Consider the following 16,415-nt stretch of genomic DNA (forward strand, 5'->3'; position numbering starts at 1 on the left):
AGCATGGACCAGCAACCTCAGCCTCCTCTCATCAGGTGCTCTAAGTGCCAATGCACAGGCCCCACCCCAGTCCTGCTGCCATAGACACTCTGGGGCAGGGAGCTGGCAGTGAGGATCCAACAAGCCTCCTGGAAAAGTCTGTCACTCCCTGAGATCTGAGCACCACTTTCCATGCTGTGCTGCTGCCCTTAAAGACCAGAAGGAAGGCACCTCCCAGGAGACCAGCTGGAGAGGCTGTTGGAGCCAGAGGAGCAAGGGACCTGTGCTTATGGCAGTATTCAGGCTGCAGGCCTCCCAAAGCAAGGATGCTCCTTGGAGCAAGTGTCAGCGGTTGCGTGCATCTGATGTTATTCCAGGATGTTATTCCTCTTTCCACGTGGATCACTGCCCATGGAGTCCTGCTGTCCCCAGCTGTGCATCCATTGGTAGGAGCATGCCACTGGAACACCAGCAGGGTCCATCCAGTCAGGGCACCTCCCCACCCCAAGAAGCTCATGTGTGGAGAGCTTGTATTTATTGTGTGTGTAGTGAGGTGCACCTGGAGAAGTCAGGACTGCCTGGTTCTGGGCTGCCAACTCTCCATTGACTATACTGTTCAATGTGCTATCACGTTCATTAGAGCTTCTAAGCTGAATTCTATGTTTGAAAGTTTCATTTAAAGTAGCAAGGAATGGCATGTGTAAATTCTGGCCCTAAGGTGCATATGTTTGCCTCTTCCTAAGATGGGTTCTTTGCAGGCACTTGATGTCATTGGCTGGGGGTATAAACCCTGAATCCTTCTTGCATAGCACTGCTTATGCTGGATAACCACTAGGCAGTCCTGTCTCCTTATTTCTGAGTGTGCACACACAAGCCCTGGCTGCCCCTACCCATCCCTACCATCTCAGCAACATGCTCATTCCTGGCTCAGAACCCCACATGTGCAGGAGAAGGAGGAACTGCAGTAACAGCGTAGCAGGAGTGGGTGTGGGAGCTGGTGACAGGTAGGGTCCATCTTACAGCATCTGGAGTCATCCTTCTCAGACCAGACTGTAGTGACTTTTCTTCTTTTTGGTTGTTAGGACTTGTTATTCTTCCCAGATCCTAGCCCAACTCCCCTCACTTACCTCCAACCCCTTCTAGAGGCCTGCTCCCTCTCTCCCTCTCCCTCTTGCCCTTGAACCTATTGTCAGGGAATGTCTGCAAACAGAAGTACCTTTTATCTTTCCCCAGTGGGACTGAATTAACTTCATTGGGCCCAGCGAGGCTAACTCCAGCGAAGTCAGAGTGGGCCCTCTGCAGAACGGCCAGGGGTATGTCTAAGCCGGGACTTTGAGTCAAGGTTCTTTACCCACAAGCAAATCTGAGCTGACATTATGACCACCTGAGAGCTTCACACTCCAGCACACTTTGAATCCACCCTGCAGTCCTGCAAAGTACACACCCTTACCCTGTTTTAAGGGTGGGGAAGCTGAGACATCTCACATTACAACTTGTCCATCTGGCAGGTGGAGCCAAGGGTTCCAAATTCTGCCCTAGAGGTGGGCTGACTGCTTTCCACTGGTCAAATCTGACTCACTTGTGCTTCCATGAACGAGGTTTTCTTAGGACACAGCCAGGCCCCTTCACCCCACACCATCTCTGACTGCCTTCATACTACAGTGACAGAGTTTGTTGTGATAGAAGCCATACAACCCATAAAACACCTGCCAATCCCTGCTTCACACCACCCTCTCATCCTGTAAATAAAATGCAGATTGTTCCAGGCACTGCTGTGGGGAGTAGTTCTTAGTTGCCTATCTCCTCCTGCAAAAGCAATAACAAATAAACCATGGAATTTCAGAGGAGTTCTTGAAAGCCAAATTTAGGGAGCCAAATGCCAACACCCCAAAGTCCAGGAGTGGGAAGTGTGGCCAGTGGTCAAGAGCCACTTAGAAGCTGGAATGGTTCAACCAGAACCAGCTGGGAAGAAAAAGAGAACCAAGAGGGTAATTACCACCATGCCTGCCTCGTGCTATCCAAGATCCAGGGATGACTGTGGGCAGGGGAATGTGGCCAGGCCACAGCTCATGGCTGTCTGAGAGCAAGACTGGCAGCTGCTGTGGTTTGAATATGTCCCTCCAGTATTCATGTGTTGGAAACTTAATCCTTAGACCAACATGTTCATGATATGTATGGGGGCGGGGAATGCTTTGGGAGAGAAGGAAGGTTAGATATGGCCATGAAGGTGGGGGTTCTACAATGGTATTAGTAATAGCAGAGGAGGCAGAAAGACCAGAGTCCTCGTGCTGGCTGCATCTCGCCGTGTGATGACCTCTGCCATGTTGTGATGCAGAGAGAAGGCACTTGCCAGACACTGGCCCTTGATATCGGACTTCCCAGCCTCCTTAAGAAACAAGTCCCATTTCCTTATTGATGACCCTGCCTGTGATATTCCATTACAGTAAGGGAGAATGGACCAAGACAGCGGCCCTGCACACGCTGTCCCCGGGGCGTTTTTCACATGCTATCTCGGTGCAGTGTTGGACTGAGAATGCCATGCTGAAAGGACCCTTGGCGTGTGATGGGCTCCCAAAAGTGTCAGCTGTGGTGACTTTGCCTCACAGCAACCTTGAGAGCAAAGCATTAGAATCCCCTCTGCACTTTGAGAGTCAGAGGACTCTCTCGTTCACTAGTCCCCCCCCCCCCCCCCAAGTGCCTGCAACAATGAGGGCAGGGCCAGGAGCCAGGAACTCTATCCAGGTCTTGCCTGAGACCTACCTACTCGGGTTGTTGCCTGGTATCTTCCAGGGTTAGCAGTAACAAAAAGCTGGAATCAGGAGTAGAGCTGGGTCTCAAACCCAAGTACTCCAAAACTGGCATGTGGGCATCCCAGTCAGTGGCTTCTCTTCTAGCCAAATGCTGATTTCTAGGATCTGGGAGACACCACAGCAGTTGAGCTCTTACAGTAGTAGCAAAACAATGCCCCTCCTGCACCCCAAGCTATACTCATCCCAATGCCTAGAGCCCATGAGTGTTGCCTCTGATATAAGGGGAATTCAGATGGCAGGTGGATAGAGGGTTGTTAATTCAGAGCTGACCTTAACATAGGAAGATTGCCTGGGAAACATTCAGCTTAATGCAATTAGAGAGGCCTGTGAATGTGGAAGAGGGAGACTGGAGAGAAGACCAGTGCTGTGGCATAGGAAAGACTTCAGCCACTGCTGTTGTCTTTGATGTTGGGAGAATGAGCCAAGGAAAACAGGAGCCTCTGGAAGCTGCAACAGTGAGGCAAAGATTCCTGCCTGAGCCCCTTGACAAGAACACAGCCCTGCTGACTTGACACCTTGAAGTCAGCCCAGCAAGACCCCTGTCAGCCTTCCCACTTTCAGATGTTAAGCTGATGCATTTGCGTTGCCTGGAGCCACCAAGTGTGCTGTCAAATTGCTACAATAGCAGTAGGCACCGAATGCATTTGCCATATGCCTGGTGCTTTGCTAAACCTCTTTTCATCTTGGAAACAGACTTAGAGGTAGATGGTACTAGCTCCATTGAAAAGATGATCAAACTGGGCCCAGCAGCGTGGCCTAGTGGCTAAGGTCCTCGCCTTGAATGCACCGGGATCCCATATGATCGCTGGTTCTAATCCTGGCAGCTCCACTTCCTCTCTATCTCTCCTGCTCTCTGTATGTCTGACTTTGTAATAAAAATAAAATAAATCTTTAAAAAAAAAATGATCAAACTGAGGTTCAAAGAGGTGTAAGAGCTTAACGAGAGTCACATGGCCAGTCCAGGGCCAGCTGACTCCAGAGCTCCCTGGGCTGGTGGACTCAGCCGCTCAGAAAGCTTGTACTTTTCGTTGGGGAGGGGGAGTGCACCTCTCCTGTCTGCAGAGCCCACTCTGCCTGAGGCTAGGCTCTCTGCAGTGTTCCCCAGGGGTTAGAGAAAGCTGTCTCCACTGGCCTTTCCCACAAGCAACAAAATCCTTGTGCAGTTCCTCTGAGGCTTCCTGGGAGAGAAATCCTAATCACAGGGCCTGAAGCTCCTGTCCTTGGGCATCCCTGAGGGCAGAAAAAAGGGCAGCCCTCTACTCAAAAGAACAGGGCAATTATTCCAGGTCAGTAGGGCTCTTTACATGCCCAAGGGTGTTATAAAATGCCTAGAAACTTTCCCTGGGGAACTGATGGCAAGTGGATGCATGTTCTTGTACCTTGCTTTGCTTGGTATAGGAAAAGCTGTACCGGTGTGCTGCTGAAGTCTCCCCCGCCCCCTCAGAACATCTTACAGAAGAAAAGCAGAGGCTCAGGGAGTTGGGCATGTGCGCACGTCCTTCTGGCCAGCTGCCTCCCTTTCACCTCAAGGCCTTCCCGGGGTGGCACCAGACACAGGCACTAGCACTTGGAGCTGAATTCAGGCTAGGCATCCAAAAGAGGAGAGTAGGGGAGAAAGGAACCAGCTGAAGATGGCTGAGCAGATGTCATCACTCTGGAGTGCTGGTGTAGACCCCTCTTTAGCAGTGCTAGGGAGGGATGCCCATACAGCTGGGCTGCATCAGGCTCTTGCATGGGAATAACAGAAATTTATCACCTGCAGGAAGCCAGCGGGCAAGAGTTTACTGAAAGCCAACAAGAGCAACGTATGTCTCTGGACACTCAATTGGCCCATTTCTTTTTATCCCCAAATAAAGCATGCACCAAAAAATCTCCAGAGTGGGAGGGAAAAGTTTGCTAAAAGCCAGTGAATTGCACATTTAAAAATAGGTGAATTTTATGGCATGTAAATTATACCCCAATAAGGCTTTTTTTTAAATGGCCTGTAAGGAAAGGAAATCCCTGTAAAAATTACTTTGGGTGGGAGGTGTGGTCATGTAGTACAGTGGTTAGGATGCTGCTTGGGATGCCCACATCCTATATCCAAGTGTTTGTGTACTTGCTCTGCTTCCAATCCCGCTTCCTACTAATGTACACCCAGAAGACAGCAGGTAACTCAAGTACTTGGGTCTCTGCTACACACAAGGGAGATCCAGATTGAGTTTCTGGCTCCCGGCTTTGGCCTGGCCCAGCTCTGACTGGTATGGATGTTTACAGAGTGAATCTGCACGTGGAAAATCTCTCTCCTCTCCCTTTTAATGAAAACTAAATAAATTTTTACAAATTTTAAATAAAATTAATTGGAGCCATGAGCGAGTCTTTTAAAGTGTTTGTAGAGTGGGTGTGTGGCACGTTACACCACTGGTTGAGACTCCCTATCCGATATTGCAATGCTCGTTTGAGTCTCAGCTACTCAGCTTCTGCTACAGCTTCCTGCAAGTTTACATCCTAGGAGGCAGCAGATGATAATGCCTCAAGTGTTTTGGCCCCTGCCACCGTATGTGGGAGGCTGGGTTGGAGCTCTGGCTTCCTGACTTTGGCATGGCACCTTCCTATCCATGGGAGGATTTGGAGGTATGAAGGAGCTGATGGGAGCTTAGTCTTTCTCCCCTACCCACCTCCCCGCCCAGCCTTTCAAATAAAGAAATGTGTGTGTGTGTGTGTGTGTGTGAAAAGAAATTTGGAGCAGGTGTTTGGTGTAATGGTGAGGACATCCTTGAGATACCCACATCTAGTATCTGAGTATATGGGTTTGATTCTCAGCTCTATTTCAGGTTCCAGCTTTTTGGTAGTGCATATCCCGGGAGGCAGCAGTGATGGCTCCCTAGTCAGGTCTCTGACTCCCATGTGAGAGACCTGGAAGGAGTTCCTACTTCCTGGCTTCGATCTGGCCCAGCCCTGGTTATTGTAGGCATTGAGGTTATGTGCTAGTAAGTGGGAAATACCTGTCTGCATTACTATCTCCATCTCCCTGTCTCTCTGCCTTTCATATCATAGTCATCAATCAATATTTTGAAGATTTTCTATGATAAAACCTGCCTTTTAAAAAAGGCTTCTTGGGCCTCGCCTTGAATGCCCCGGGATCCCATACGGGCGCCGGTTCTAATCCCGGCAGCTCCACTTCCCATCCAGCTCCCTGCTTGTGGCCTGGGAAAGCAGTCGAGTACGGTCCAATGCATTGGGACCCTGCACCCACGTGGGAGACCTGGAAGGAGGTTCCTGGTTCCCAGCTTCGGATTGGCGCGTACCGGCCCATTGCAGCTCACTTGGGGAGTGAACCATCGGATGGAAGATCTTCCTCTCTGTCTCTCCTCCTCTCTGTATATCCGGCTTTCCAATAATAATAATAAAATCTTAAAAAAAAAAAAGGCTGCTTATCTGGAATGGTCAGCAATGCTTGCTCCATAACTTAAGGCTTTGACTTTGGCTTTCCTCTCCCTGTGGAGCCTCACAGTCTGTTCCCATTTTACAGGTGAAGAATTGAAGGGGTCTTGACTCTTACCCAGGGTGAGTATGGCAGACCCAGGAGTGGGGTTAGACTTGAGAGAAGAACCAGCATCTCTGTGTGTCTTGTGTCAATGGCAGGGCCCCAGTGCCATGGCAGGCTTTATCTGGGGCCTGGGTTTGCCTGTCCCAGTTTCTCATACCTTCAGTCTCTGGGTCCTGAATTTCATCAGTAAGCACCAAGAGCTTCCACTTTGAACATGGCCCGAGGGCAGAAACTAAACAGTGGTGGCAGGACCCACTGCAAAAGCTATCCCTCCTTTTTTCCCTCCCCACCCTCAACACCTTCTTCTCTGTTGGCCCTTCAGCCAGGGACAAGGACATAAACTGAATAAAACCACAATAAACAAGCAAGCTCCCTCAGTTCCCAGGAGGACATCCTGAAAGGTGGCCAAACCAAGGGACTAGAAGCAAAGTGATGTCTTCTCATGAGCAGAGAGCTGGGGAGGGATGCAGGCCAGGGGCTCTCCGTGACTTGGCAGGTAGCAAAGTTGCTGCCCAACCCCCAGGGGGAGCCCCCAAACATTTTACCTCTGGCAGCATCAAGGCAGAGGTGCTAAAATCCAAGGAGAAGATGGAAGCTGGGCTCCCACTTGGGAAGAGGACTGGGCTTCAGCTTCTCCAGCAGCTTCCCGTGAAAGCCACGGGCTTCTCAAGCTGCAGCCAGCTGAGCTGACAGAAAGGCTCAGCCAGGTCCCTGCATGTCTCCAGGGACCTGGTCCTGGAAAGGGCTGCACAGCATTACAATGTCCCGCCTCACTCCCAGGCCCATTTCCTTATCACTTGTTCAGTGCCACTGCTTCCAAAACCTTAGAGGAAAAGCCAGCCATCCAGGCCAGCCCTCTGTGTAGGAGCTGCTTGGTACAGCAGTCCTTTCCACTTTCAGCCTTGGAGGCTTCAGGAACCTCAGCTGAAATGGTTGGGTCTCCAGCTGTACCCCTCGTCCTTGACCCACCAACCCGTGACAATGCCTGAAGAGCTGCGGCTTTTGTTGCATGATTTGCGCAAAGCTTGGCAAGCTCTTTCTTGCTCTACTTCCCTCTTGTCTCTGTGAATTAGCATGAAGGCTGTCAGGATGTTTCCCTAATTCCTGCTTCTCCTTAATGTGTGTCAGGCATGCAGGGCATATCTCTGAACCTGGATTGTGGTGTTTTCCAAGGCCCTAGGAGATCATAGGTAGCACATTCTGGAAAACAGGTCATAAACCAGGTCATTCCTCTGTGGGGAAGCAGATAAGCTGAAAGTGAGTGTCCAGAAACCTATTCACAGTGGCCCATCTTAGGGAAGGGCCTAAGCAAGTGCTTGTAATGGTTGACAGCCAGCCAGTCAGCCATGAGCATTAGCATTTGGCAGGAGAGTACCTGGGCTTGTGTGGTTTGGAGGGATCCTTGGCGGTGGGTGCTAGGCATTGCTGTCATGATATTCCACAGCCAAACAAAGGGTGTGAAATGGTGCAGACCAACTGAGCAGCTCAGGGAGTCAGGAGACTGCCAATCTGTGTGTGTGTCTTGATCTGTGCTATATAAGGTCCCATGCCCCTTGACATCCTCGGCTGCAGTTTCCTCTTATCTATAATGGGAGTGATGTGACCCAAGTTCCAGGGGAAGACGGCAAGGCCTAGTCACACCACCTGCAGTGGAGTTGGAAGGCAGTGTACTGGGGGTCAGCTCCAAGGTCAGGGGTTGCTCAGGAGACACCCTGGGTGGTAGCTCACATGCTCAGCCACCTTGGACAGTGCCCTGTGGTGATGTCTGTGTGCTGGCATTGGACTGTGTGCTTGTAGGTTCATAAACTGTTTCCAGCATGGTGCAGATCCTGTGTTTCTCAGCTTTACTATTTCCATCATGGCTCTGCCTGCCCCCATCTGCAGACTGGCTTGAGCCTGCTAGTTTCTAGCTGCCGTGCCTCTGTTTTTCTGGTTTCAGATCTGCACGACTTGCTGTCCAGGGGCCCTGTGCCCTACTGTGTGCTTTCTCTTGCATCTGCATCGTTTTGTTCCTGTCAGCCTTCCATGGGGTCCCCTCCCTAGAGGGAACTTGCTAGTCTCACCCATTCTTCTGGGCCTAATCAAGCACCCCCTCCTGCAAGGAGCCACCCGTGCACTCCTCCCACATCCTCAGGGACCCAGTGGCATTTTCTTCACCTTTCCTGGGAACATTGATGGTATTCACTATACAGCTGTCTTGCCCACCTGGGAGTAGTTTATAACCCAGCCCACAACAGGCTTGCATAAATGTATGTTGCTTGGCTGACAGAAGGGGTTTGCCCTAAGTGGGCAGAGCTGGCAATACCCAGGCCCAACAACCAGGGAAGTGCAGGTATGGGGGAACCCCGGGAGGACATGCTTGGGGTGAATAGGGGTGGCTGCTTTGGGGGGGTCCGCCACAGGGAGCATTTCCCTGAGAAAGGTCAAGGGTGAGGGCAGTGTTGGCCCCAACACCCTGTGTCAGAGTAGGGTGCTTTGCACAGCCCTATCGTCTGCACCTTTTCCCTTCAAGGCTGAGGTGACCAACATCCTCTCGGGGGAGCCCTCCCTTCAGAGCTGGTTGATGAGGTGTCCTCAGGCAGCCTCTTGGGGCCAATGGTGGGAGCACAGACATCAGTGTGTCTGCTGGAGCTGTGGAGACCTTGGGAGCTGAGGCTTGAGACAGCAGGGAGTTCCTGACCTGACTCTCTGGCGCCCCTTGTGGTTCAGGCTGAGTGATCCCCTTGAGGTGCTTTCATAACCAACACTGTGTGAGTTCAGATAGGGAGAGGAATCTGCCCTGGGGTCTGCAGTTCTGAAATACACTGCTGGCCCCCAGATGAAAGACCTCCATGTGGTAGATACGTGGCCCACCCTTAACTGGTCCTAGAGCCAATTCCCCTCTCCAGTGGGATAACCACAGGGTTGTCCTGCAAAGAAAGGGATGATGTAGGGATACGTAGAGAGACCTCAGAAGTGCCTTGACTAGGGCCTCTGCTGTGGCTTGGCTGGCTGGGTGGTAGCCTGGTCCTCGGATGTGTCTCCCTTAGGGCACAAGCACCTTCCAGGGCTGGACGTGGGCTGAGGCCCCCTCTGCTGGGCTGCATCTTCCTTGGGTGTGTCTGACCATTTGATGGGGTGGCTCCAAAGAAGTAAAGGCACCCAAGGCTCATTCAAGGTGCATGTGAGAAGGCCCACAGCCACAGAACCAGTGTATTGTTGAGGGATTCCGAGTGCAATAGGGACTTTGCTACTCCATCCCACTCCACACCCAGTCCTGCAGCTTGCCTGGGTCCCAGGAAGCCACAGGGAAAGCTGACGAGAGCTGCTGCACCAGAGAGCCACACTGACATTTGGTGCCACAAAAGCGGGAAGCTGACTTGCCGTGAGCCATGTGGCCCGGGTGGGTGAGGGAGGCCCAGCAGGACCTGAGGAGATCCTGGGCCATGCTTGTTCCTTCCTTCCTCTGGAGCCTCCAATACCTCTGCCTCCCTGGGAGAAAAAAGCCGCTCCTGACATCCACAAGCACACATGAACCCAGGGCATAGCCATTCCACTGGCCCTGAGTCTCTCCTGTCCAGCCACGCCAACAGTATCTATCCCAGGGACTTTGCTCAGGCAGCTCTGTCTCCTTCTTCACTTGCACTCCTGTGCTCAAAAGTCACTTTGCTGGCAAGGTTTTCCTATCACACTCAGCCCACTTGGCAGCGTACACACATTTCCCCTGTTTGCATTGCCTGATGCTTCTCTATCCTGAGCCCTATGAGGTCTGAAAGTATTCTTGGTTTGTAGGGCAGTACCCAGTTCAGGGCAATCAGTAAGTGATACAGCTGAGGGATAAACCACTGGATTCTGACTCCATAGCCAGTGTTCTTAATTGATTCTTTGGAAAGGAAACACAAATGGAATTCACAGTAACAAGGCCTCCAGACCCAAAGGAAGCCACGGGCAATGTGTAGAGCAGACTTGGAAAGGTTTTTCCTAATGAGCCAGATAGGTCGTCCAGCTTTGTGGGCTGTATGGTCTGTCGTACTACTCAGCTCTAAAGCGGCTCTAAAGCAGCCGTGAATAAGATGCAAACAAATGGATGTAACTGTGTTCCAATAAAGTTTTATTTACAAAGATTGGTGGTAGGGGTACATCATGATAGCCCAACTAGTTAATCCTGCATGTCTTAATGCCAGGATCCATATGGGTGCCAGTTCTGTGTCCTGGCTGCTCCATTTCCCATCTAACTCCCTGCTTGTGACCTGGGAAAGCAGTAGAAGATGGTCCAAAGCCTTGGGACCCTGCATGCATGTGGAAGACCCAGAAAAAGCTCCTGGCATCAGGTTAACATAGCTTCTGCCATTGTGGGCACTAGGGGAGTGAACCAGTGGATGGAATATTTTTCTCTCTGCCTCTCCTTCTCTGTAAATATGTCCTTCCAACAAAAATAAATCAATCTTTAAAAGAAAAAAGGTAAGTGGTGGGCCATATTTGTCCCTTGGCCTATGATTCGACACCTGTGGTGCAGAGTAAAGAACATGGGGTTTGGAGAAAGCCGGATTTGTCAATTTTCTCTGATGAGCTGAGTAACTTTGCGTTTGTGCCTTAACTTTTCCAACTTATTTCCTCATGTGTAAATACTCACTGCTATGACTTTATCATGAATTGACTTATTTAAAAGTGACAGGAGCCAAAAATATAGCCAGAATAAGATAGACATGGCTCTTGCCTTGTGGCACCCACACCCAGCTGGACAAGGACAGATAGCTTTGGTTAGAGAACACAGTACTTGGTTCTTGGCAGGAACTGAACTAATATTGCTTCCTTCCTTCAATCATGCACCTCATTCATTTTCAGGACCCACTAGTTTCAACCTCATTGCCATTGGTACTCACGTTGAGTAGAAAGGTTTGCATGTCACCCAGGATTTAAATATGTTTGTAATCCATTACTATGCAACACAGACCTAATTGTGAATCATAATTTTTTTCATTAACTGAGCTCATTTTACTTGGTAATATCCACTTGAGCATTTGAGAGCAATAAAACTACATTTCCTTTAAATATTATATGATTCAGTTGGTTCACTGATTTAGATTTTTACTGCCCCCCCCATTCCAAATGAATGAGTCATATGTCTTCTCAGAGATAACAAGGACCTTCAAGATCATTCCAGCCTGTGCTTCCCTTTGTGCATGCCTAGTAGGGAAGAAGAAGCATGCAGACCCCACATTCTGGGACGGAGCTGGAGCAGGCTACCACAATCCTGAGGACACTTGCTTTGCTCTCAGAAGTGAATGCACAGTTTATGTCCAAAACTGCTTGATGCAACTCAGTTTCCCTTTATATCTCTAAGGAAAATCGGAAACCAGGGTGAGATATTGTTGTGCCGGATTTTGATATCCCCAGCAAATCATCAAGTCTGAAGTCAGTGCTAAGGCATAAAGGTGGTTTATTCGGGTTAGCCTAGGTCTCCCAGCCACCTCCCCGAGCCCAGCAGGGCTGGGCAGGAGAGGGGCAGCTGCACCCGAGGTTGCTGCAGCATCAGCAGGGAGGGCAAAAGAGAAGCAGAGAACCCCCCCCCCCGGTTGAACAGCCCAGTGTTCTTATACCTTTCAGGCTATTAATTATACAGCCATAATTTAGCAGACTTCTATTGGTGGGTTTGAAAGGTACAAACTAATGAGCTATAGGGCAGTGAATCTTATCAAACACCAGAGACCTCCTTCCTGAGGAGTGGTCTGCCTAAGTGATCTGCCAGGTGTCCTGCCTGGTGTCACATAGACTGGAGACTACACATAACCCCCAGCCAAGCAATTAAGGCAGAAATCACAAAGGCAGAGAACTCTCAGGTTCTTCAATATCATGTTTGTCTGTGAAATGAATGTGTATGCCAACCAGTTGCCACATACAGACATAGAGCATGGTTCTAGGGACACTGCCTGGTGTTTCCCAGGACTGCATCCCAGCAACTGTACTTCCTTCAATGTGAACCCCAGATAAGTTTCTTATCTTCTCTGTGCCTTTACCTGTAAAATGGGAGTTATCGTAGCTCCTGTGTCATGCGGTAAGCTGAGCTGAGGTATGGGAATGCGGGGAACAGAGCCTGGGAGTCACTTGTGTATGCCCAACCAGCAGCAGATGGTCCCAAGAGGAGACGGGCCTTACGTATATTCATCCAATGAATGTAGCCAGCACCTAGGAGTGCTATGTGTTTTGTTTGTGTTTCAAATTTTCTCACATGCTGGTTCATTCCCCAAATTTCCTCAATAGCCAAGATTAGGCCGGGTTGAAGCCTGAAACAATCTGGGTCTTTCAGAGCAGGGCAGGAATTCCATGATGTTAGCCATTACCGCTGCCTCTCAAGGTACCAGAATCAGGAGCTGAGCCAGGAATTGAATCCAGGAAGTCCACGGTGGGACACGGAGTCCTCACTGGTGAACTAACTCCTAACCTGAACACCTGCCCTACACATCTTTTGACTTCTCTCACACTGAGATGTCTGTCACCAGCATGCTCTCTCTGCATAACAGCCTCTGGGCACACCAAGTGACAGAAGATAGCTACCGTAGAGTACCCTCTTCCCTATTGGGGGACCCTGGCTGTTGCCAGGCTGCCTCCTCTCTTCTAGATCTCCAGCCTAGTGTCCCGAGGAGAGGTGGTGTCTGTGCCTCTGAGCTCCTTGGCCTTGAAGATCTGTTGGCAGCCTGTACCTTCAACTGTGCCATGCACTCGTGGGCTCCAGCGGACAGCAGAGGGGACACTGGCAGGTGTCCTGAGGGTCACTCTCCCGTCCCTGACCTGCTGCTTCTTCTGGTTCCTATCTCATCCCAGGCTCCTGGCTCCATCTCTTGCTGAGATCACATGTTTATGAGCAAGGAAAGTGTTGTCTGAGTGTCTTGGACATTTCTGTCAAGGTGCTCAGTTTCTGACCTTTGAATTGCTTACCTGACTACCTGTCACAGGGAATTCATTCCAAAGTCCTGGCCTGTCACCCTGTATCCTAGCAAGATCTGTTTGTATTCCTACTATAAAAGAGAGTCGCAAATGACCTTCTGTTGCTGTAATAACCCCAATCACCATGGATTATGCACTTCTCCTGAGACATATGCTGACTGAAGTTCTTTATATACATTATTTTATGTAACCCTCACAAATCCCTGTGGTTGGGTGGGTATAAAGAGTCCTGTGTTGGGCCTCGCACCATAGCCTAATGACTAACGTTCTTGCCTTGCATGCACCATAATCTCATATGGGTGCCAGTTTTAATTCCAACGGCCCTACTTCCCATATAACTCCCTGCTTGTGGCCTGGAAAAACAGTCAAGGATGGCCCAAAGCCTTGGGACCCTGCACCCATGTGGGAGATCCGGAAGAAGCTCCAGGCTCCTGGCTTCGGATTGGCTTAGCTCTAGCTGTTGTGGTCACTTGGGGAGTGAATCAGTGTATGGAAGATCTTCCTCTCTGTATATCTGCTTTTCCAATAAAAATAAATAAATTTTTAAAAAAGAGTCCTGGGGAACTTCAGCCTAAACAGACGGGGCATTTGTCATGGTCATGACAAGCATACTATAGAGCATGGCTTCCATGACTGTGGTTCCAAAGTGTCCACTCTGTGGCCGGTAATGAACCCTACCCCTTTCTCTTCTTGGGAAAGCAGGACCTGTCCTTGACATGGGTAGGGGCTGTTTCTGTGAAATACACCTGGGGTCTGATGATCAGGGCCTCCTGTGTCACTGCATCCCTCTTCTGGTGGGAGAGTCTAGAAGCAGCAGAGGCTGCTTCCTGCCAGGTAGAAGCCCTGCATGGAGTCAGACAATGGGCAGGAGGTGGAAGTTGGGGCTGGCAAGAACTGGGCAGAGTAGTAGCCCCCAGCTGGGGGGCCTAGTATGGTGCAGGCCCAGGACAGGAAGGGCCTGGAATGCTGCTGTCTGGGAAACCAAAGCTGAAGCCAATTTTCACCCTGCAGCTAACAGATCCTGCAGGAAGGGGTTCCTGCCTTGATGCCCTGGGATGTCAGGGTTGTGTCCATAAACTCAGCAAATCCCATTGAGTATCCTTCTGCCTTTGCTGTGCTTGATGTTTATTAAATGGATGAATGGATGGATTTATGGATGAAGGAATCTTTGGGAGGAGTAGAAATTCCAGACTCCTTTCATTCCCAAAGCATCGCTTTGCCCACAGCCATTGTGAGGAGCAGTGGAAGGGGTGGTCATGGTCTGTCCTAGGGTGTTAGGAGGTGGGCAGGTGGTCATGGTCTGTCCAGGGGTATGAGGAGGAGCAGGGACAGGCATGGTCTGTCAAGGGGTATACTCTAACCCTCTGTCTTCTTGTCACTTCTTTCTCCAGAAGCTCCTGGCAAGCCTGAGGAGGCAGAAGCTGAGCCCTTCACAGATTCCTCTCTGTTTGCACACTGGGGCCAGGAGCTCAGCCCTGAAGGCCGCCGCGTGGCCCTGAAGCAGTTCCAGTACTATGGCTACAACGCCTACCTCAGTGACCGCCTGCCCCTCGACCGGCCCCTGCCTGATCTCAGACCCAGTGGGTGAGCAGAGTCGGTGGCTGGGCTCTTGTCAGGCTGTGCCCACGGAGAGTGCGGCCTGGACTGGCTTGGGGCCCTGGGGTCTGAACTTTTCAGCCTGCATTGGGCAAGTCTCCCATCTACCCCTGCCTTGGTTTCCCCAGTTGCTATGTAAGGGAAGACTTGTTACCGTTAGAGATTTTCAAGATGAATAACGTAATTTAGTCCTTAAGGGCAGTAAAATAGTCTGGCATTCCCGTTCATATGTCGTTTTAACCCAATTACTTGCATTTTTATGAACTATTTTTTCCCCCTGTAAATTAGTTTTTGAGAGTATATCCGTCTTCCTGGGCTAACAAGCCATTACACTGACAGAGATGGCTGTGTTCGCTTCTGTCTCTGTCACACAATGATGTTCCTTTAAGGGTCACTTAGAATTTTTATTACTCCTAATTATTAAAAATGTGAGCACGTGCCATAGCCGAGAAAAATCTCATTAACTTTGTTGAGTTCACCCATGTCTGCTTTCTCCCTCTTCCTCTTGATTTTAAAAATTTTCTTGAAATTGCAGCTGGCAGTGTGAGTGCCTATCTGGAGTCTTTGCAAAAGATCTTGGTACCAGATTCAGAGGCTGTGTTTTACAAAGAAGAGTTCTAGGTGTCTCCAAAACATTTATGGAGTGCCTGACATGTGCTGAATAACTGGGCCTGGTTGTTGCTGGCCCTGGGGAGAACCTAACTGGAATATAAGAAAAAGAGCACAGTTGAGGATCTACAAACGGAGAGACGAATGTGTATTCATGTAACGATTAATTATTAAGTACTTACTGTCTGCTAGCATTGTCTGTGTCGAGGGATAGAATAGTGAGCAAAATAGAATCCCAGCCTCTGCAGAACCTGTATTCTGGTTGGATGGGGACAGATAGCAAAAACAAATAGCCCAGTCCAATATGGAGCAAGCTTGGAGGTGCTGAGTGCTATGTTGAACATGAAGTAGGACAGACAGACAGGGACTGTCTGTGCTGGGGTAGGGGTGGGGACATTTTTAGGCATGATGAGAGAAAGTGTCACTAAAGAAGGTGATTTTGAACAAAGACCTGGAGGAGGTCAGGGAGTAAGCCACCTGGCACTCAAGGGAAGAAATGTCCAGAAAGAAAATCGGGTATGTGCAAGGCCTGGGGGTAGAAGCACGCTTGGCTGGTTTGAAGAAGAGAAAGAGGGTCCTTGTGGCTGGAACCAGGGGGAGGCCATTGGAGATCAGCCTGGGGGACAGTGGGAAGCAGATGGAGTAGGGCAGACATTCTGTACCTTGGCTGTTCATTTGACTCAGGGGGTTTCAAAACCAGGCTGCCACATTCAGGCCAATTAAAAAAGAGTTATTAAGGGTACACTCAGCATCAGCACTGTCCACAGTCCCTGAGTGATTCTAGTGTGCAGCCAGGTGGAGCATCATCCGACTAGGGCTTCGTGGACGAGGTGTCTGTGGGGAGAGGCTCAGTGGGGGGAAGGTCTGAGCAGATGGACAGTGTGCTCTGACGGCTGTGTTGGGAGAGGACTGAAGAGGACAAGGGTGGGCAGGAGCAGGGAGGGCTTCCCGGAGGCATCTGCACATGC

The 16,415-nt window shown here is 50.2% G+C and overlaps 1 protein-coding gene across 1 annotated transcript in view; it reads left to right on the forward strand.

Moving 5' to 3' along the window:
• GALNT18 (polypeptide N-acetylgalactosaminyltransferase 18) overlaps positions 1-16,415 on the forward strand; it is a 328,258-nt gene that overhangs the window by 161,386 nt on the left and 150,457 nt on the right. The window contains exon 2 of the mRNA XM_004593782.3: positions 14,634-14,826. Coding sequence (XP_004593839.2) covers positions 14,634-14,826 — 193 coding nt within the window. The remainder of the gene's footprint in view (positions 1-14,633; positions 14,827-16,415) is intronic.

This window comes from Ochotona princeps, chromosome 4, assembly GCF_030435755.1.
Source record: "Ochotona princeps isolate mOchPri1 chromosome 4, mOchPri1.hap1, whole genome shotgun sequence".
Taxonomy (NCBI): domain Eukaryota; kingdom Metazoa; phylum Chordata; class Mammalia; order Lagomorpha; family Ochotonidae; genus Ochotona; species Ochotona princeps.